The 21,567-nt window shown below is 36.7% G+C and overlaps 1 protein-coding gene across 1 annotated transcript; it reads right to left on the bottom strand.

The window, feature by feature from the left end:
• Window positions 1-5,548: 5,548 nt before the first annotated feature.
• On the bottom strand, window positions 5,549-15,613 carry zgc:136930 (uncharacterized protein LOC563946 homolog). The gene is made up of 9 exons (XM_067363253.1): window positions 13,601-15,613; window positions 13,425-13,485; window positions 13,206-13,301; window positions 12,446-12,625; window positions 12,230-12,355; window positions 8,654-8,874; window positions 8,268-8,305; window positions 5,740-5,772; window positions 5,549-5,592 (listed from the first exon to the last, which is right to left on the bottom strand). Exons 1-9 carry the CDS (start codon window positions 14,224-14,226, stop codon window positions 5,549-5,551), a joined length of 1,425 nt encoding a protein of 474 aa, XP_067219354.1. The 5' UTR covers window positions 14,227-15,613.
• Window positions 15,614-21,567: the final 5,954 nt, after the last annotated feature.

Here is a 21,567-nt window from a genome sequence, read left to right as displayed (position 1 = left end):
AGTGGGCGTGGAGCACGAGAATTAAAGGGCCACACACCCTGAATCGGCTCATTTCTAATTATGCCCCAAAACAGGCAGTTAAAAAAATTAATTAAAAAAAATCTATGGGGTATTTTGAGCTGAAACTTCACAGACACATTCAGGGGACACCTTAGACTTATATTACATCTTTTAAAAAAACGTTCTAGGGCACCTTTAAGGATACTACTCATCACAAGCCGTTGTACCCCTAAAGCAGGGGTGTTCAATCCTCCTTCTGAAGGGCCGCTGTCCTGCAGAGTTTAGCTCCAACCCCAATTAAACACCTGAACCAGCTAATCAAGGTCTTAGGCATACTAGAAACTTCTAGGCAGGTGTGTTGAGACAAGTTCAACTCTGCAGTGACCCTCCAGGACCGAGTTTGGACACCCCTGCCCTAAAGGTACACTGTAAACCCTAAACCTCAAAATACTTAATTGGTCTGAGTAGGACAAACGTAAATTAAACAAATTAGTTAAATGAACTGTTATGAGTATTTAGAACTTTCTTTTTCTGTTGAGTACTGACATATTTCTAGTGAACTGCACTGTTTCATTGTTTTCAGTTGTATGAACTCATTTCTTTTAATTTCGACTAACTTACTTTTAACTGAAACTGGGCAGGGTTTTTTTTATTTCCCAGCATGTTTTGCCTTTGGCACTCGAAAGGGACAGTAAGTGCCAAAATTAAGTGTTATATAATGTTTTTTTGTGCAAGATTAATGGTAAGGGAGATTTAGTAGTGATCAATGTTTTGTTATGCTAATTTGGAAGAGTTCCTGTTAATGTGTGTTTTTAGAGAGTTACCATCATGGTGACATGTGGCGCATGCTGCTTGGGTTGAGAGCAGGTTGGTGTACTCATTCAGTATGTCTTGTGCCATGCTATTGTTAACTTGTTAGTAGAAAGTTGACATTTTCTGAATTAGTTTGTTATAGCTAGCAAAATATTTACATTGAGATAACCTGATAATTTTAAGTTAAATGTATAAATTAGTGTACTTAAATATTTCAAATTATTTTTTCTAAGAGTGAAGGTGTATGTCACAAAAGGTGATAGACGTTCATGCTCTGTGTGTCTAAAATTAAACCCAGTGGCATCTATAGGTGACATTTACGCAAGCCAACCATAAACTGTTCCTCTTTCTTTTCAGTTTCCAGTGACCAGGTCAAACAAAACACATGCACGCACACATATGCGCTGAGGCCTTCCTCAAACTGTGGTTTGAGCCCTGATTGGTTAAAACTCGAAAAACAGTTGAGGAGGTAGCATGTGATTCATGTTAGACTGCCTCTAAAATCCTGCTAAAAACTTTAACAGATTCCTTATCTGGGTTATTTCACTAAACTGAGAACTGTTATAAAGTGATCAATCGCAAGTGTAAATAGCAAAAAGCTGATGCAATGCAAGTCTTGTATTAAATCAGTGCAAACTGACGTGAAAGTCAGTTTGATTTAGGTAGTGTCCCTCCTAACTTGGCAGTTTGCATGACAAACCTGCATAACCTAGCAACGACTGTTGCACTGAGAGATCAGGACAAACATGTCATTTAGTACCTTGAACTACTGAGAACATTCTGTGGTAAACATTTGCACGACATGCTAAGACCACAAGGTTATAGAGGAACAAAGCATAGATAACACCATCTCTCATATACACCCCCTCAATAACTACTCTTGAGTGTGGAGGGCTTATTTATTTACACTTTGCAGAAACCAAAAAATGCATTTTAATACTATTATGTGACATTACTATTACTAGTAATAGTAATTACTAATACTATTGTGTGACACATTGTGTGATGATCTGTAGCTGCTTTAGTCACTCACTTTTTGTTTTCATAACTCTCTACTCTAAAATAAGGTTGAACTGAGGTGTACATTTGTTTGTCTGAGTGCCTACGTTCCCATTATACCCTTCAAGGTCACATGATGTTTTGAAAGGTGTCATAAGCTCTGTGGTATTACAGTGGTAAAGTGAAAAATTAAAATAGCAAAAATGTGAGAAAAACAAATGACATGATAGAAGCGTGATTTCAAAAAAGCATGACTTCCTCAATTTTCTTGAGAAAGCAGCATGAGATCTAACAACAACTGTCTGAGAGAAACCATAAAAGACATCTAAGGGAGTTTATAGCTTCAATGTGTCTAAGGGAGATAGTTGATTTCAAAGCTTTAATTTGGCATGGAAAAAAAATCACAGTCTTTTTTTCTAAATGCATGCTATATTGTAAACAATTCATCCATGCATGATTTTTTTTTTTGTGTATGTGTTTCGTAATGTTTTTTTTAAAAGGTCATGACTGGACCTTCCAGTGAAAATGACCAACTTCTCTATAGTGATACCCAATGTACTTTGTAAAAGGAATTTTCTGTATTGTTTCTTCACATTGTGTTGTGTTTTAGGGTGTGTAATCAGTGTACTGTTGGGTAGTAACTCACTAAATGTAGTATTACTTACTCAAAGGGATTCTGTCATCATTTACTCACCCTCAGGTTGTTCCAAACCTGTATACATTTCTTTGTTCTGCTGAACACAAAGGAAGATATTTGGAAGAATGTTTGAGATTATTAACGTTACTGTAGTATGAATCAGAGCGAGGCCGATTTGAGTGTACTGCTGTGAGACACTGCAGTAAGATAGATCGATATTGGAATATTATATTAAATGCTGGATGGCTTGTGCTGATAAATGCATGCAATTGAATACAAATGTATTGTATTATGGAGAAAATGCTGTATTACTGTTACTAAAAATAAAGCTGCATCTGATAATGCTATGTTAGCTACTTGACAAAATAGTGTTTTTCTCTGAGGCATGGTAAAGCATGGTACTCGCGGAAAATCAAGAGAACGAGATTTAAACAATAACACTAAACATGATGAGCTATATAACAATAATTAGTTTTATAATCAGTCTATAACCAAACAGTTGTAAATTAAAGCGTCTTTAGCTTTTACATGGTTTCTACGGAAATCAAGGGTAACACGGGTATGACATCACTGATAGGTGACGCACGGACAGTCGGACACGTCCATGCCCTGGTTAAAAAGTGCTTATTTATCTGGATTTAAATGTTCTTGGAAACTTTTGGGATAATGTAAGTACACAAGTCAACAAAATATACAGGTGCTGGTCATTATATCATCAAAAAGTTGATTTATTTCACTAATTCCATTAAAAAAGTGAAACTTGAATATTATATTCATTCATTACACACAGACTGATATGTTTCAAATGTTTATTTCTTTTAATTTTGATGATTATAACTGACAACTAAGGAAAATCCCAAATTCAGTATCTCAGAAAATTAGAATTGTGAAAAGGTTCAATATTGTAGACACCTGGTGCCACACTTTAATCAGCTAATTAACTCAAAACACCTGCATAGGCCTTTAAATGGTCTCTCAGTCTAGTTCTGTAGGCTACACAATCATGGGGAAGACTGCTGACTTGACAGTTGTCCAAAAGACGACCACTGATAACTTGCAAAAGGAGGGCAAGACACAAAAGGTCATTGCAAAAGAGACTGTTGTTCACAGAGCTCTGTGTCCAAGCACATTAGGGACTTTAAGCAGCAGCTGCTGATACAACGGCAACGTCATTCTGGCGTTCCATTGCGCATGCACAAATTTAACTGCTACTTCTTGACGTTCTACTGTAACCGTCTACTACGGCAGGGTAGCCCATTTGCCGTAGTCGATAATACGTGACAGACTAGATAAGTAAATGTTATGTTCTATGGTTATGTGGTATTTTAGTTGTATCTGTATGTCATTTAATGCCAACAGCAACCATTCTCTTGCTTTTATTTACATGTAATGTATTGTTTACTATGTCAAATGTTTAAATGATCCACGCCATCTTCTTTGTTTGTTGCTTAGTGATTTTTGCGTTCTTTAGCTACAGCAGTTGACAGTTTACTTCCGGTCGTCGTTGCCGTTCCATCAACAGCTGTTGCTTAAAGTCCCTATTAATAGAGAGGTGAAGGGAAGGAAAAGATGTGGTAGAAAAAAAGTGTACAGGCAATAGGGATAACCGCACCCTGGAGAGGATTGTGAAACAAAACCCATCCAAAAATGTGGGGGAGATTCACAAAGAGTGGACTGCAGCTAGAGTCAGTGCTTCAAGAACCACTACGCACAGACGTATTCAAGACATGGGTTTCAGCTGTTGCATTCCTTGTGTCAAGCCACTCTTGAACAACAGACAGTGTCAGAAGTGTCTCGACAAAAAGGACTGGACTGCTGCTGAGTGGTCCAAAGTTATGTTCTCTGATGAAGGTAAATCGGAATCAGGGTCCCAGAGTCTGGAGGAAGAGAGGAGAGGCACACAATCCACATTGCTTGAGGTCTAGTGTAAAGTTTCCACAGTTAGTGATGGTTTGGGGTGCCATGTCATCTGCTGGTGTTGGTCCACTGTGTTTTCTGAGGTCCAAGGTCAACGCAGCCGTATACCAGGAAGTTTTAGAGCACTTCATGCTTCCTGCTGCTGACCAACTTTATGGAGATGCAGATTTCATTTTCCAACAGGACTTGGCACTTGCACACAGTGCCAAAGCTACCAGTACCTGGTTTAAGGACCATGGTATCCCTGTTCTTAATTGGCCAGCAAACTCGCCTTACCTTAACCCCATAGAAAATCTATGGGGTATTGTGAAGAGGAAGATGCTATATGCCAGACCCAACAATGCAGAAGAGCTGAAGGCCACTATCAGAGCAATATGGGCTCTCATAACACCTGAGCAGTGCCACAGACTGATCGACTCCATGCCACGCCGCATTGCTGCAGTAATTCAGGCAAAAGGAAGTATTGAGTGCTGTACATGCTCATACTTTTCATGTTCATACTTTTCAGTTGGCCAAGATTTCTAAAAATCCTTTCTTTGTATTGGTCTTAAGTAATATTCTAATTTTCTGAGATACTGAATTTGGGATTTTCCTTAGTTGTCAGTTATAATCATCAAAATTAAAAGAAATAAACATTTGAAATATATATCAATCTGTGTGTAATGAATGAATATAATATAAAAGTTTCACTTTTTGAATGGAATTAGTGAAATAAATCAACTTTTTGATGATATTCAAATTATATGACCGGCACCTGTATTGTGCCTTTAAATAAACAGATTCGCAAAAAAAAAATCGAGTCCCTTTACTATGTATTCGACTCAGTTATGTAAATTAAGGTGCTTTTGTTTAGTATAGCTACATACTTGTTCAAGTTTTATACTCTCACCCTACCTTTCATTCAAAGAACAAATATATGTTTGTACATACTAGTCAATCTGGCATTAATTTTAAGTGAGTAAATAAACAAAACAATTATACAATTTTTCATGAGACTTTTTTTTTGCAGAAAACTGATGATACTGAATGCCTTAGAATTATATATTCTACTGAGAAAAACAAAACACGTATAGATTTCATCATAAATGCAGCTTTATTGAAGAAAGAACAAATGGGACTCCACACATTTGGGCCAGGGGTCTGCATTCATCAGGACTGCATTGACTCGACGCCTCTCAGAATTCAAGAGGATTCAGTATCATCTGCATCAGAGATGACTGATGTCTCTGTGTAGAAAAGATGAGGGGAGTCACATGCTGACTTTGTTCGTGACTTGGTAAATACTAGTCACATGGTGAATGCAAGTACAACTCATGAACTGAACAAATAAAAGTTCACTTCAAATCAAAGAGTGGAAATGATTGCGCACGTACCTGTAATAATTTCTTTGACCTTTATTTGTCCTGCTGTTGGTAGAGAAACAGGGACAATGGAATAAAGACACACAGTAATAAACAGAGAGAGACAGAAAAGGAAAATTTGTCAATGTTCATAAACCTGAAGCAGTTTCTGTCCTACACTGCCTTTGCATGTTAGAATAAAACTTGCCTGTCAGGATGTATCTAGTTTGTATGTCCTTTGGGACAGGGTTATGGGGGGAGTCCTGGGGGGTGCTGGTGTGGGGCAAAGCCCTCCCTACAGGATGGAAAAGTGCAGATGAGAAAGGGCCCCCCCTTCCCATGCCCCTGGACTTTTCTTTTCAATAAAAAAGCCTATCATCAAAACTATTTCCATTTTATCAATATGTTATTGAATGCACTGTTTTCCTCATAATTCTTTTTGCTGAACTAGTGAAAGCCAGACGTCAACAACATGTGTCACTTCATCATGTGTATGAAAGGGGAAAACATAACGATGATCCTATCCACTTTGTGACGTCAAAGCTGGTTAAAGGGACAGTTCTCCAAAAAATGAAAATTTTGCCACTTATTCACCCACATGTTTTTACTAAACGATGAGAGTTTCCTTTTTTCATGGAACACATAAGTGATGTAATTGACCAGCATTGGACCAACCAATGGAAAACACTATAATAAAGTGACTGAGGACTTGGGCCGTCAAGCTGCAAAATGGAAAATAAAAATCAGAAACTGCGACACAGAACCTGATTTCACCAAGTACAACATGTTCCTGGGTCAACATCTTTGTTGATCCTGGAACAATATTCCAATCACTCAATCAGATTTGAGGGACAACTTTATGTCAAGTTTAGGCTTACAGCCAGCATTAGGTGTTTCAGTGTTCATTTCCCTCTGGTTTTAGGGATAACTTATGGGTTGGGTTGGGTTGGGTTAGGTTGAGGGGTAGGAATAGGGTTAAGAGGACTAATTTTCAGACAGGAATGTTGTTCCAGGATCAACAAAATATGTTGACCCATGAACACGTCTTCCATTCATACTGAACATGATGCGATAAAGCAAGGCAAATCGCTGACGAACGGAGATTTCACACGCGAAACGATATAACGCCTTTGGCTAATTCATTCCTGCACACTAGGTGGCGCTGACTGATGATGCATTTTTCTTATGCAAATATCTCGTAGACAACGCTGTGGAAGAAAATGAATAGTGCTCATCAGATTGCATAATTCTGTGAATAATGATATAAAAAATTTGTGTATACAGAAATATTCAAGTAAACGTGAGAATGAATCTGTTTTTAGACACTAATGATAACAAAAACTCAACATCCATTATCTTCTCTCTTCTGGAATAGCCTATTTTTCTTTGATGTTTACCTGTGCTTACACTGATTTTCAAAACCAATTTCACTCTTTTGTGCTACAGCAGCTGCTAAGCTCTAATTGGACGGTCCAGTTCTTCGCCTAGCGACAGGGAAAACTACACACTGGACGAAAAAAACCTCGTTTTTCACGATGCAAATGCGATTATTCGTGCCCGATGTAAAGAGCGCCATAGAGATCTATTGTTTTCAAAAAAGCCATCACAATGAACATTTGTGCTGAATGATCACGTTCAGTGCGATTTGGAAGATTTTTTGTAGCAGATTTTGCCCCCCAATTGACTACCATAGTAGGGAAAAAGATACTATGGTAGTCAATGGGGGGCGAGATCTGCTTGGTTATAAACATTCTTCCAAATATCTTCTTTTGTGCTCAGCAGAACACATAAATTCACATATTTGGTTTGGAACAACTTGAGGGGGAGTAAATGATGACAGAATTTTCATTTTTGGGTGAACTATTCATTTAACTTGGCAAAATCAGGACGTGTAACTGTCCATATGACTTGATGCCATAATGCAGCCATAAATTATTATTTTTATAATCTTTTTACATTAATTGGATCCAGTTTACAAACCTGTCTAAATGATTGACTCACAAATCGGATAGATCCGTTTCTCACTAAAGCAATGATGCTGTTAACAGCTGATTAAAGGGGAAGATTATTGGTGAATACAGGCGTATATTTGACTCCTTTTACCACACCTTTGAAAACCTGAACTAAAAAAAATTCCTTTTCTATTACACAGAATAAAGAACGTCATATGGGTTTGGAATGACATGAGGATGTGTAAATGATGACAGAGTTTTGAAATCTATCTTTCTCTCCTATCTCAGATAGCAAGGAGATCTTTCTTTGTCATCATTACCATAATCATAGTAAACTCATACATGTACTAACATTCTGCTGGTTTGAGCAGTCATGCAATGCATGCTCATAAATATAACAGTTTTGTTAACAGTAACCAAGAAAACACTCAATAAGACTCAACCGTCTGACCACAGAAGCTTTCCAAGGTAGTTTGGAAACTCCCTGATGACTGTCCCTAATGCTTCTGATACCATTGTTGCTGTGGGTCCTTGCGATTTGTTAAACTTGCACTAGCTTTTGGTTTCCATTTAATCAAAGATATTGAAACTTGCAAAAGCAGATCTCACCTGAAAAAGTGTAGGATGACTCTGTGAACTCAGGCACCCTGAAAGTTAAACAGTACGAATGAAAAAGAATGAAAGATCATCTAAATCCCTTTATATTTATCACCCAAAAACTGTAGATGACTTGACATTTCTAACATTTTTAGAAGAGTCCTATGTTATGTTATGCTAACACTTTCCAATTTATTTATGATACAAACCAAGCAACTACATGGAATACTTGTATTTTACAGACCATCACTGCCAGTTAAAATGAACTAGTGAAGGCAAAAAGGTGATTATGGTGGAAAAACTTGACCATATATCTACATTTTAACCTAAGATCCTGATGTTGAATTAATCACGACCATGTTATATATCAACTACCCATATGATTATGATATATTTACTTGAAGTCGTCTCCTTCCAGTAGTTTTCTGTAGGTTGAGATTTCAACATCCAGGGCTAGTTTGATGTCCAGCAGCTCTTGGTAGGCCAGGATCTGTTTGTGAAGGTCTGCTTTAGCCACCTCTATAGCCGATGTGAGGCTAGCAATCTGTGCCTGATACTCAGCAACACCCACACTAGACTGGGCCTGGGCTTCAGCTAAACTCTGCTCCAGACTCATGTTCTGAAAAGATAAACAACAGACAACACCATTGTCAAAATGATCCCCATTCATACGAATACGTGAAAATGACAAAAAACGTTGTACTCTTCTGGCTGGCCATTAGATGTCAATGAAACACTATAGACTGAACATGTAATGCACATATGCTTGACGTCATTGTTTTCACAGATTCGTGTTTTTATTGTTTAGACGGAGACCCTTTTTCGAAAATTTTCCAAAAATTTGCATTTTCAGGCCACCAAAACGCTGTTGTCATGAAAATGAATGGCCAAAGTGCATAAAAAGTTTTCCATTTTTAGTTGAAAATGGTGTTGTGGAAACGGCCCCTAGCGAATGTGGGCAGCAATTTATACTAAAAACCCAACAATCGCAATTTTCAAACATAAGTGGCCATTTACACAACACCATTTTCAACTAAAAATGGAAAACTTTTTATGCGTTTTGGCCATTCATTTTCACGACAACGGCGTATTGGTGGTCTGAAAATGCAAACTTTTGAAAACGGGTTTCAAAGTGCAAGTTTTTGTAAACGGTCTCCGTGTAAACCACAAAAACGTGAATCTGTGAAAACGATGATGTCATGCACATGCGCATTACATGTTCAGTCTATAGTGTTCCAACGCCATCTAATGGCCTGCCAGCAGAATACAGTGTTTTTAGTCATTTTCACAGATTCATCTGAATGGGGATCGTTTTGACATTGGTGTTGTGTATGCGGAAAACTCAAAGGAAAAACTTCTCAGTTTTAAGCATAGCGTTGTCATGAAAACATTCCCAAAAACGGGGTCTGCAGTGTTTTCCAAAGTATCAGTATTTGAGGTGGCATAGTGTAAACGACAGGCGTACATAAAATGCATACATTTTGCCACGGTTAACCCCTTAAGCTCGAAATGTCCCGCCGGCGGGACACCACCCCCCGCGAAAAAATTCATAATCAGATTATTACCACTGACAGGAATAACTCAAAATAGGTATCATTTTAAAGCTTAGAAAGCTTTTTAATGCATCCAACCATTTTTTTCAACTCTTAAGGAGTGCTGAGTTGTTACTCTTAAACAGAGTGCACTGCCCACAGGCGCCACCTAGCTATAAAAAAAAATAATAATCATATTTTTCAAAACTCCTGCCAAGATAATCACAAAATAGGTGTCATTTGAAAGCTTAGAGTCTGAATTTTACAATGAATGTAGACAATTTGATTAACTCCTGAGTACTGCTGAGTTATTTGCTGAAAAATAATTTTAAAAATTCATAATTTAGGAAAAAAAAAAATTTCTATGTAGTCCAATGTGTCAAAAGCATCATACAGCTCAGATAATCATGTGTTATATGTCCTTTGAAAGGTCTCACGGAGTAGAATACAACGAGTATAATTGTTTTGGGCTTTGACTGAACTTGAGTGGGTTTTTGTACATGCAGCCCCGCAAGACCCATATAAATAATAAACCGATGGAGCAGTTATGTCACGAAACATGCTCTGATTGTGGAAAATTGGACATCATTATTTACAGAAGATACCCATGTGAGTCCAACATCGGCATAATCCAGTAAAATGATCACAAGATATTGATCATGCAGTTATGACACAAAAAACCCCGCAGGCGCACAGATGCTAACTAAAACTAAAATGTAGCTATCACTTGGCATTTTAGCTTATAACTTGCATAGATTGTAGAAAATGGCACATGATTACTTACAGTGGATTTTCCCGACGGAAATGAGTCCAAGATCATCATAATCCAATAAGGCGATCACGAGTTACTCCACGTGAAATAACGATTTTAAAAATGCCCGTCGGAGGCGGCAATTGATAAACAAAAGGGCTACCTTGGTTCCAAATGCTGTATCTTTTGATTTCTTTATGGCATCAGCACGAAATTTGACTCAGATACAGCTCACATATAGAGGAACATCACCAATATGAAATATATGTAAAATTTCCCTTGAGCAAAGTTTTATTTTTTGTCTTTATCAGCAGTTTTTCAGCATGAGAATGTCCAAATTAATTTCTGAAGTTTTCTTTCAAACAATACCAACCTTTTGACTCTCCTTGCTAGAGATTTGAAGTTATGAGTCATTATTTTTGTGCATGTCACTAAGAAAACAAAAACATACAAATGCCCAACTATAACTTGCAGGCACCACAAACCCAAATACAGCTCACATATAGAGGGACATCACCAAAACTGCTACTTCATTTTCTTCATGAGATATTCCATTTTAATTAAATTAGAAATATATGTAAATTTTCCCTTTTTCCACTTTTTGTTTGTTTTTTGCTGTTTTTTTGCAGTTTCTCAGCATGAGAATGTCCAAATTTAAATTTAAAATATAAAAAGTTTCCTTTCAAACGATACCAACCTTTCAAACGAGTCTTTACTTTTTTGTGTAAAAGAAAAAAATCTGAAAATACCCTCAGGGCTTAAGGGGTTAAAAACGAAAACACACTATTGTAAACGGGGCCTAAAGGCCTGTTCACAAGAATGATAACTTATAAAGATATTACAATATTAGCTTCCACACCAATGGAAGTTAACATGTTGTTTATTATTATGTGCAAGCTGCTGTTTTGTTGTCTGTCGCTTTAAATGCTCAATTCTGATTGGCTGTCAGTAGTTTTTGTTTATCAGCCTGGGAAAAAAAAAAAATCTCTGATTCCACTGATATCGTTCCTCTGTGTCGTTATTGATATAGTTATGTGGTGGACCATTATTCTCACAGAATTAGAAAAAATTATTAAAATTGTATAGTTTTGATTTAGTTTTAGTTTGTTATCATTACATTTATCTTCCTTGGTGTGAATGGGCTTTAGTGTTTTTTGTTTGTTTGTTTTTGGCTCAGATTGGTTTCATTGTCTTAATTGCACATCTTTACCATAAGAGCCCAAAAACACCTAATTCTTCAGCACATTTTGATATCGCATGTTCTCAGACATCAAGTTTATTGTAAATGATGTCAGAAAACTCTTGAAGTGTCAGAGTTGTTTGGGAAACTGGTTCTTTTGCAGCATTGCAACTTCTTGTGGCATTGGGGCTTTTGCTGCCAATTCGAAACGGCTGAGATCGATAAACCACTTCCTATGTCATCTGTTTCCTGTCTCAGACAGCTGTGATTTATTCAAGAGATGTTTATAGTATCCTGAGAACCTGCGCTGAAGCATTTCACACTGCTGACAAACCCAGTTTCTCAAGGGACCTGTTACTGTTGAGCAACTTTACTGTCTGAACAGCCCTAAGAATACCTTCCTCATGCTCATTGGTTGATTACATTGCATTTCTTTTCATCGATTTGGCCAACATCACACATTCTTTATTTTTGTACCGAAAGTGCATTATTTAATAAGTCTAACACTTACCGCAGCCGCAAGCCCTTGCAGCTCTAAATTCAGCGTCTGCAGCTCTTTCCTGGCTGCTGTTATCTCAACTTTAGTCGATGACACAGCTTCTGTATTTTTGGCATTGGTCGTCTGCATCTCATCCATCTAGATTCATGAGTATATAATATAAGATCTATTAGTTGGAATGCCAAAATTATCGAAACATGTGAGCGACTTCTTGTGTTGTGTGCAGACCTTGAGTTTGTAGTAAGCCTCAGCCTCCTCTCTGTGTTGCTGCACAGATTTCTCATATTCCATTCGCATCTTGTTGAGTGCTACAGAGATGTCAAAGGACTTCCCGGTGTCTACTTCAATCATTGAGACTGAAGTGTCCATTGTTGTTGTGCCCAGTTTCGATTGCAAAGATGACAATTCCTACAGCGATAAACATAACACAGAGAGAGAAATCAATACTTGTATTTAGCTAGGATGCGTTAAATTAACGTAAGTCTTTACATTGTTACAAAAGATTTTTATTTCAAATAAATGCTGTTCTTTCAAGCTTTCTATTTGTTTAAAGGTTCCTGAAAAATATGTTTCATGGTTTCCACAAAAAAATATTAAGCAGCACAACTATTTTCAACTGATAATAACAAGAAATGTTTCTTGAGAAACAAATCAGCATCTTAGAATGATTTCTGAAGGATGATGTGACACTGAAGACTGGAGTAATGATGCTGAAAATTCAGCTTTGTCTTCACAGGAATAAATTACATTTGAATATATATTTAAATCCAGTTATTTTAAATTGTTACAAAATTTCACAGTATTTTTTTACTGTATTTTTGATCAAATAAATTCAGCTTCGGTGATCATTATTTCATTTTTTTATATTTGTAATTTAAAACAATTAAAACAAAATAAATATATTAGCTTTTTTAAAGTAAAAAAATCAGTTATCTTGATTACTCCTTGCATCTTTGCATTTCAGGCTTTAATTGACGGAAAAATGTACCTCCTCTTGTGTTTTGCTAACAAAGTCCAGTTCATTTTTCAGGCTGGAGAATTTGGCATCCAAATCTATTCTTAAGTCAGAGGCCAATTCAATGTCCTGAAAAGGGATACATGCATGTGTGGTTAAAATTTTTGTTGTCTATGAGCAAGAAGCTAAATTTTAAGTCAATAACAGATCAGTTTGGATATACATTCTGTGACTGAATGTCATCCTGCTCACCTTTTTCATTGCAGCAATATCAGACTCAAGCTGAAACTTCACTCCTTGTTCAAAGTCAAGCCTTAATGAAAACCCAAAAAAAAGAACAATGTCATTTATTGACAATATGCATATTTCAACTGTATGAATAACATTAAGCATTAAAAAAAAATGTCATTGAAAAAGGAAACACTCACTTAGCCTTCAGCTCATGGGCAGTTCCACGGACATTGTCCAATTCAATCTCCAATTTGACAGTGTCAATGGTGAGAGTTTCCAATGTGTTGCGATATTCGCTCAGCTGGGCCTCATACTCTACTGTGGCAGTCACAGATGACTCTTGGGACACATCAGTCCCCCCAGTCAGCTGAGACAGCTTGGCCTCCAGAGCTGCGTTCTCCTGCTGCAGCGCCCGTACTTTGGCCATGTATGAGGAAAAGCGGTCATTCAGCCCAGAGAGTGTGTGCTTCTCAGCTGCTCTGGAAAGTATTGGGGCCATGGCAGAGCCTGATGCTGAACCGGAGGCGAGCGCGGCACTTGCACCGAGTCCACCTGCAGCAATGGCGCGACCCATAGCGAATGCAGGACTGGCAACCAGTGCACCGCCACCACCCCCTAGTGCCAATCCTGCACCAGCTCCAGCACCTCCACCAAGGCCAAGACCTCCACCGGCTCCAAAGCCCAGCCCTCCACCCAGGCCAAGACCTCCACCTAAACCAGCACCACCACCTAGCCCCAGACCCAATCTTGCTCCACTACTTGCACCAAAACCTCCGTATCCCCCAGACATCCTGGAAGAGGCCAAGGATATAGACAAAGACATGGTGAACAGCTATGGATGAGTGCTGAAGAGTCTGAACCGAGCAGAGAGTGCAGGCGGAGCGAGACACTAATGCTCGCTGTTTAAATACATTTCAGTGAGGGAGGGCAGTGTAAAAAAAGACACTCTATAGAGAAAGAATAAGCTGTAACTTGTCGCAGTGGCAAGGTGTGGCGTCGGTTGTCTGTTAAATCGCAAAATATTCTCACCTGCAGGCACATTTCCCTTCTAGGACGGGCCTTCAATCTAAATTTGCAGTGAAAGCTGAAAGATAAATATCACCCCTAAAACTCAGAATTTTGAAACTGCCTTATTCTCATTTGAATGACTCAAGAACTTTCTGTGCAACTAGCATCACTAGACTGAAATGCAAAAAACAACAAAGGATTAGTTCACTTTCAAATTAAAATTAGCCCAAGCTTTACTCAACCTCAAGCCATCCTAGGTGTATATGACTTTCTTCTTTCTGATGAACACAATCTGACTATATAAATAAATATCCTGACGCATCCGAGCTTTATAATGGCAATGAACGGGTCCAACGAGGATAAAGCTGATGAAAGTGCATCCATCCATCATAAACGTACTCCACACGGCTCTGGGGGGTTAATAAAGGCCTTCTGAAGTGAAGCGATGCGTTTGTGTGTAAGAAAATTATCCATATTTAACAAGTTATAAAGTAAAATATCTAGCTTCCACCAGACCGCGCCTTCCATAGTCAACTTAGGAAGAAAGCGTAACTGACGTTGCGTCAGTTAGTTTTTTTCATAGGATGAATACGGAAGGCGTAGAACGTAGTGTAAGTTCTTTTTGCAAGTTGATTGACTGAATGCAATCATAGTCTGAAGCTAATAAAAGAAAACATTGCCCATCATACACTGTGCATTTTTCTGTGAATTTTGTCAACTCCAGCCTTTATGTAATTATTAGCACAGATCTCTTACATAAGGTCAGTGCTTGGTATCAGTGACATTAATAAAAGGTGGAATTTGACAGGCATCTGCTTAGTCTTGAAAGTCTATGCTGTGCTCAAGGGCAGACTCTACTGATAGGTTTGAGCCTGTTCAGATGCCAGGTCAAGCATACCTTCACTCATTTTGCAAATTCAAGGCATGCCCATGGCATAATTATACTTAGCTGTCACATCTGTGTTCCACGTTAGAGAAATTTTACCAATACAACTCAATTGTTGTAAAGATTGTGGAAAAAAAAAAAAAAAAAAATCATTCAATACTAGATTAGGATGCCTGGATGTAAATCAGGCATGAGTATCAATTTTAAAATCCCCTCAACAAAAAATGATGGAGAAAGGGAAGGGGAAATCACACCCTGTTGTTCTGCTATCATAGAAGAGGAATTGTCTGTGGTTCAGTGGAAAACAATGTGACTTTTTTTTTCGTTTCTTTTAACGTCAGAACAGTCTGAAGAACATTATACACTTATCCCAGGGTTATTTAGAATAGGAAGAGGTTTTATTCCATTACTGATTATTTTGATATTTGGGGTTTATTGCAAGAGACAAATTCATAGGTTAGGTTAATCCTTCTTTATTTGCATATAACAATAGATTTATTTATAATGCCGAAATAACCAGCAGAACTCTGGTGACGAACTTGGCAGGAAGTCAAAAAGTACATCAAATGTACATGGTGCATCTTATTTGGTTCAAAAGGCCCCTTTGAGCAAGATAATCTAAGAGCTCTTTGCTGTGAGAAAGAATTACGAAACTAAAGTTGAATCTGGGCTACACACTAAAATGCCTATGTTTTTTTTTTCATAATACATTTTCAGTTTCATACAATAGGTCCTGAAAGCCCCAGAATTTACATAATGTCTTCAAACAAGAACCAAAAAAAAACAGAAAGACGATAGGTAGAAGCATAATCTCTTATGTAACGTTAATGTTGCAGCTGTACTTAAGCCTCAGGCCTCTTCAGTAATCAGTCACCGTTAGGCCTAGTTATGTATCGGATTCTCTCTGGGCCCTACAGCACCAGTTTCTAGTCATGTGAGGTTAACAGGCCAAAGATAAAGAGTGCCAAATCATCAACATCACACAAATTGATAATTCCATCTCAAAGCTAGGCTAATGGACTACATGCATGGAGCGTTCTTTAGAACTTCCGCAATAATATAAGCAAGTGAAATGTTGGTGTGTTGTGAAGCCCAATACTTCGTTTATAATTAGAATAAAGTCACTTAAATAGTCAGGCCTAGCCCACCGGCAACTATACTGTAGTTGCCAAAGAGTATAGTTGACATTTTCCTTTTGTAAGTATTTTTATAGATGTTCCATCTTATCCATCCATGTTTTATGTCTCAATGACATGCAAGAAAACAACCAAATAAAGGATTTCAAGAATGAATTCTTGTCACATGAGGCTGCCAACTTCCAACCCCTACTTCAGGAAGCACAATGAAGGCAAACCCTCTCAAAGAAACGTAAATTTCTTTTTTAGTTTATTATCTATATATCTATATAATCGTGAAGGTCTCTAGAATCATCCAAACAAGACAAATCTTAAAAGATATCTATAGTTTTTGGCATACTTAGTCCAAGTGGCAACTATAGTTGCCGGTGGGTAAATGACTTACATATATCATGGGGAAATGGGGTATGCTGTGGATAGATTAATAAATCAAGGTTATTGGTCTTGTTTAGTGCTTTTTGCTTTCATAATATCCCACCTAAAGCATACACTCTAAATAATGCTGGGTTAAAAACAACCCAAGTTGGGTTGAAAATGAACAAACCCAGTGGTTGGGTTAAATGTTTGACCAACATGCTGGGCAGTTTTATTTAACTCAACTATCGTTTAAAAATTACTATATGGCTGGCTTAAAATGAACCCAAAATAGATTGCAAATTAAAAATCAGACACATTATTACTAGAGGCAACAATAATGATCAAAAGGTGAACATTTATGAACAAGCAATTTAATAAATGTTTATTGATTACTTACTAATAAATCCTAATTTATGAAACATTAAGGTTAATTTTCAACATATTTTGGGTTCATTTTAAGTGAGCAATACAGTAATTTTTAAACAATTGTTGAGTTAAATAAATTTGCTGTTTGTCCATTTTCAATCCAACTTTTTGGGTTGTTTTTAAGAGTGTAACTTCACCCTTTAACTGACAGTTCTATAAATAGAATAAAATGAATAAATCTGTCAAATGGAGGAGATAAGAGAGCAATTTTTCCACAGTTCTACTGTTTCAGCCCCATATCCTGTGTAAGTTTTTCTTCATTCTATTTATTTTTTATTTATTTATTTTCATTTAACTTTTTGATACACACTGCCCTGCTGGGACAACGTAATGGCTGCACTTTGTTCTGCACTATGTTCCACCACTTTAGAACAAATGGACTTGTTCATTGTTTTTTCATATTCAAGAGATTTTAAGATAGATGCAGCTTTTTTGTGTTCACATCAAATGTTCTTCAATTTTTATACATAATAAATCTGTTTTTGATTAAAGATTGATCAGTTGAAAGCAGTTATTTTGAGTTAGATCCCAAAATTTCTCCTCCTATTTAAATTTTACATTGAGGGGGTGCATACAACATGCCACCAGCAACTATAGTTGCCACACATTCAAATCAGATTTTCAAGAAAAAAAGAAAAAAACCTGGGGAAAATATATGCAGAACATGTTCACATAGGACACTATTAACCCAACTATATGCATGAAACCATTCAGAACAATTTGGGCACAAATGGGTTAATTTAGTAATTCAAACGTAAGACAACATAAATAAATAATAAAAATAAGTAAAGACGTAGGCCTACCTCAGTGTTCCTCCTCGGCTAAATTCAATTCAACCATCAGTTTTCACACTTCCGTGTGAAAAAAGCATCAAAATTATTATTGTGCACTTCAGTTAGATTAATTGAATAAAATGTGAGTTTTCACAAGTGTGACAAATTTATTGAACTTGCTCTGCAATCGAAGGGAAATCAGTGATTGCTTTCTGTGTGATTCATTCACAAGAAAATTAGATTTTGTGAGTACTTCATACTTAACCTTGACAAAATTTTTTTTATAATGTTTAATATTTATTCAAAAGTGAAACTGAGTGAAAAACTAGTGGCTAATATGCACAAATAAATGCTATTCTGCCTCCACCTGCTGGTTATAGTGGTAATAATGTCTTTTTTATTTTTAAATAAAAACGTTTTATATCAAATGTTGGATTTCCTACATCTTGAAAAGTTTGGTTTTTACAAATGAGGACAACTTTAGAAGGATGAACAAATGATGTTTGAGGTCATCACATTAAAAATAACGGTAACGCTTTAGATTACAGCCCGGAAAGTACTGCGTAATTACAACGAATTTACAGCATAACTTTCAATAATTATAGTGTAACTTTACAGTAAGTATGTGTAAGTATAGGGGAACAATATGTCAAGTATTGGGAATAAAGGGGTAACAACCAGGAAAATAACAAATTATTTATACTGTAAATATTTTATATCTAAGGGGTACTTATGACATATAACTAAGGGGTAAGTATGACATTACGGGCCGTAAATTAAAGTGGCGCTTGTTACCCTCTTATTTCATGTAGTTACAGGGTAAGTATGACATTACGGGCCGTAAATTAAAGTGGCGCTTGTTACCCTCTTATTTCATGTAGTTACAGGGTAAGTATGACATTACGGGCCGTAAATTAAAGTGGTGCTTGTTACCCTCTTATTTCATTTAGTTACAGGGTAAGTAATTAATAAAATGCAAACAATCTGATATCACTGACTCCGAAACCTTTATTTGAAAAACAACTTTATTAAAAACAGGTCTACAACACTTATTATTCATTTTTTTAAATCAACTTTTCATTTCAAACTCTAAAGTCCTGACAGAAAGTAACAAGTTTTGTCCTTTTTTTGGTTGTTGTTGTTTCTCGCTTGGCTTACACCTGCTGTTGTTTCTCAGCTGATGAATCTTAAGAAGGAATCTCATTGCTGTTCTGTATTATAATAAAATACAGTACACCCCGAAATTTTCTCATGGTTTAGGCTATTCATCTTTTCGCTTCCGACCAGCTGTCACCAGCGCCTGCATGAGAGTCGACTTCGCGTTCGACGAAGCAACTTGAATCTTTCATGACGTTCTCGCGGGAGATTCATGTGAAACTCGCGCGAGAACGGACTATATGCACGGAGCGTTCTTTAGAACTTCCGCATTAATATAAGCCAGCTCGAAAACTTCCGGTGAGATGTCATTTGCTGGTGTGTTGAGCATCAGTAGTGTAATACTTAGTTTATAATCAGAATATAGTCACTTAAATAGTCAAGCATAGCATTAATTTAGTTATTCAAACGTAAGACAGCTTAGAAAATAAATAAATAAAGACATACCTCAATGTTCCTCCTCGGCTAAATTCAATTCGACCATTAGTTTTCACACTTTTATGTGAAAAAAAGCTTCAAAAATTAAATATTTATTGTGCACTTTAGTTAGATTGATTGAATAAATGTGTGTTTTCACAAGTGTGCTGAAATCATTGATCTTGCGCTGCTCTGACTGACATCTGCTGTGATTACAAAGGGAGAGCGCGGTGCTCTCTTTCTGTGTAATTCACAATAAAAGTTATTGTTTTTCATAAGATTTTGTGAGTATTTCATACTTCACATTGACAAAATGTTTTTTCAAACCTAGTTATTTTATAATGTTTAATATTTAGTCAAAAACGAAGTGAAAAACGTTTAGAGGAAATGGCTGATATGTGCGCAAATAAATACTACTTTGCCGCCACCTGCTGGTTAAAGTGCTAATTACTGTCTTTTTTATTTTAAAATAAGTGTTTTTATCAAATGTTAAATTTCCTACATTTTTTAAACGTTCGGTTTTACAATGGGGACAATCTCAGAAGGATGAACAAATTATGTTTGTGGTCATCGCATTAAAAATAACATTTAAAGTCCTGGGGAAAAAATGTCTGTGTGTGTGTCTAATTACAGACACGGCATTTAGCCGTGTCTGTAATTAGACACAGTCCCAATAGCTTCGTCTTTATTGCAATCAATAAAACTGGTTTATTGGCAAATTGGTAAATGTAATAACTGCATTAAAATATAAATACAACATTAAAAGTCAACCATAGATGGTTTTGTGTCGATGTACAACGACTACAGAATGAACAGCTAACAGTTCACCGGAAGTGCCCGAGCTGGCTTAACGACAACCAGGAAGTAACCCGTGCATATAGTCCACTGCCGTCTCTGTTATTCTGTCTTGTTTGTTTCTCATTCTCATTATCTGCTATTCTGTGTATTTTGTTGTGAGCATTACTAAAAAAATAATAATAATAATAATAAAAAAAAAAAAAAAACTGACGGCATCCAACATCTGCGTGAGTCTCTCGGCACGCCTACGTCACGCTTCAAGTTACGTCAAGCATAAACTCTCAACCCTCGCATGCACGCGCAGAAGACAGCTGGTCGAAAGTTTTAAAAATATTCAAATATTTGGTATTTTTCTTACAAATACGTATCGTTTCACTTCAGAAGACATCGATTTATCCATTAGGGTCGTATGGATTACTATAGTTATTGCTGTTTGTGCTGTTTGATGCTTCGACTTTTAGGAACACGTGAGTTTGCATTATAAAGCGTTCCCAGATGATTTATTTTTTTCCTAAAATCCTTTTTGTGTTCATCTTAAGAAGGAAAGTCGTATACATCTCAGATGGCATGAGGGTAAAAGATGAGTAAACGGTGAGCACATTTCCGGGTGTTCTGTATTTTTTAAATACAGAATAGCAAATGGGATTCCCTCTTAAGTTTCATCAGTGGAGAGAAAGAAAAAGAGGAACAAGAGGAGGAAGCCAAGCAAGAGAAACAAATAAGAAGTGTTGCAACTTTAAATCTGTTTTGAAATAAGTTGTTTTTCAAATAAAGTTTTCCAAGTGATATGACTGTTTGCGTTTTTATTTATTTATTTATTTATTTTTATTAATTACTTACCCTGTAACTACATGAAATAAGAGGGTAACAAGCTCCACTTTAATTTACGGCCCGTAATGTCATACTTACCCCTTAGTTATGTCATAAGTACCCCTTAGTTATAAAATATTAAAAGTATGAATAATTTGTTATTTTTCCTGGTTATTACCCCTTTATTCCCAATACTTCACATATTGTTCCCCTATACTTACACATACTTACTGTATAGTTACACTATAATTATTGAAAGTTACGCTGTAAATTTGTTGTAATTACGCAGTACTTTCCGGGCTGTAATCTAAAGTGTTACCAAAATAACATTTGAAGTGCTGGAAAAATCTTGCCGCGTTTCTTATTCAAACATTCACAATAGCTTTGTCTTTACTGCA

The sequence above is a fragment of the Chanodichthys erythropterus genome, chromosome 16, assembly GCF_024489055.1.
Source record: "Chanodichthys erythropterus isolate Z2021 chromosome 16, ASM2448905v1, whole genome shotgun sequence".
NCBI classification, from domain to species: Eukaryota; Metazoa; Chordata; class Actinopteri; order Cypriniformes; family Xenocyprididae; genus Chanodichthys; species Chanodichthys erythropterus.
Note: the sequence above shows the minus strand (reverse complement) of the source record. Positions and strands in the feature narration are given on the sequence as shown.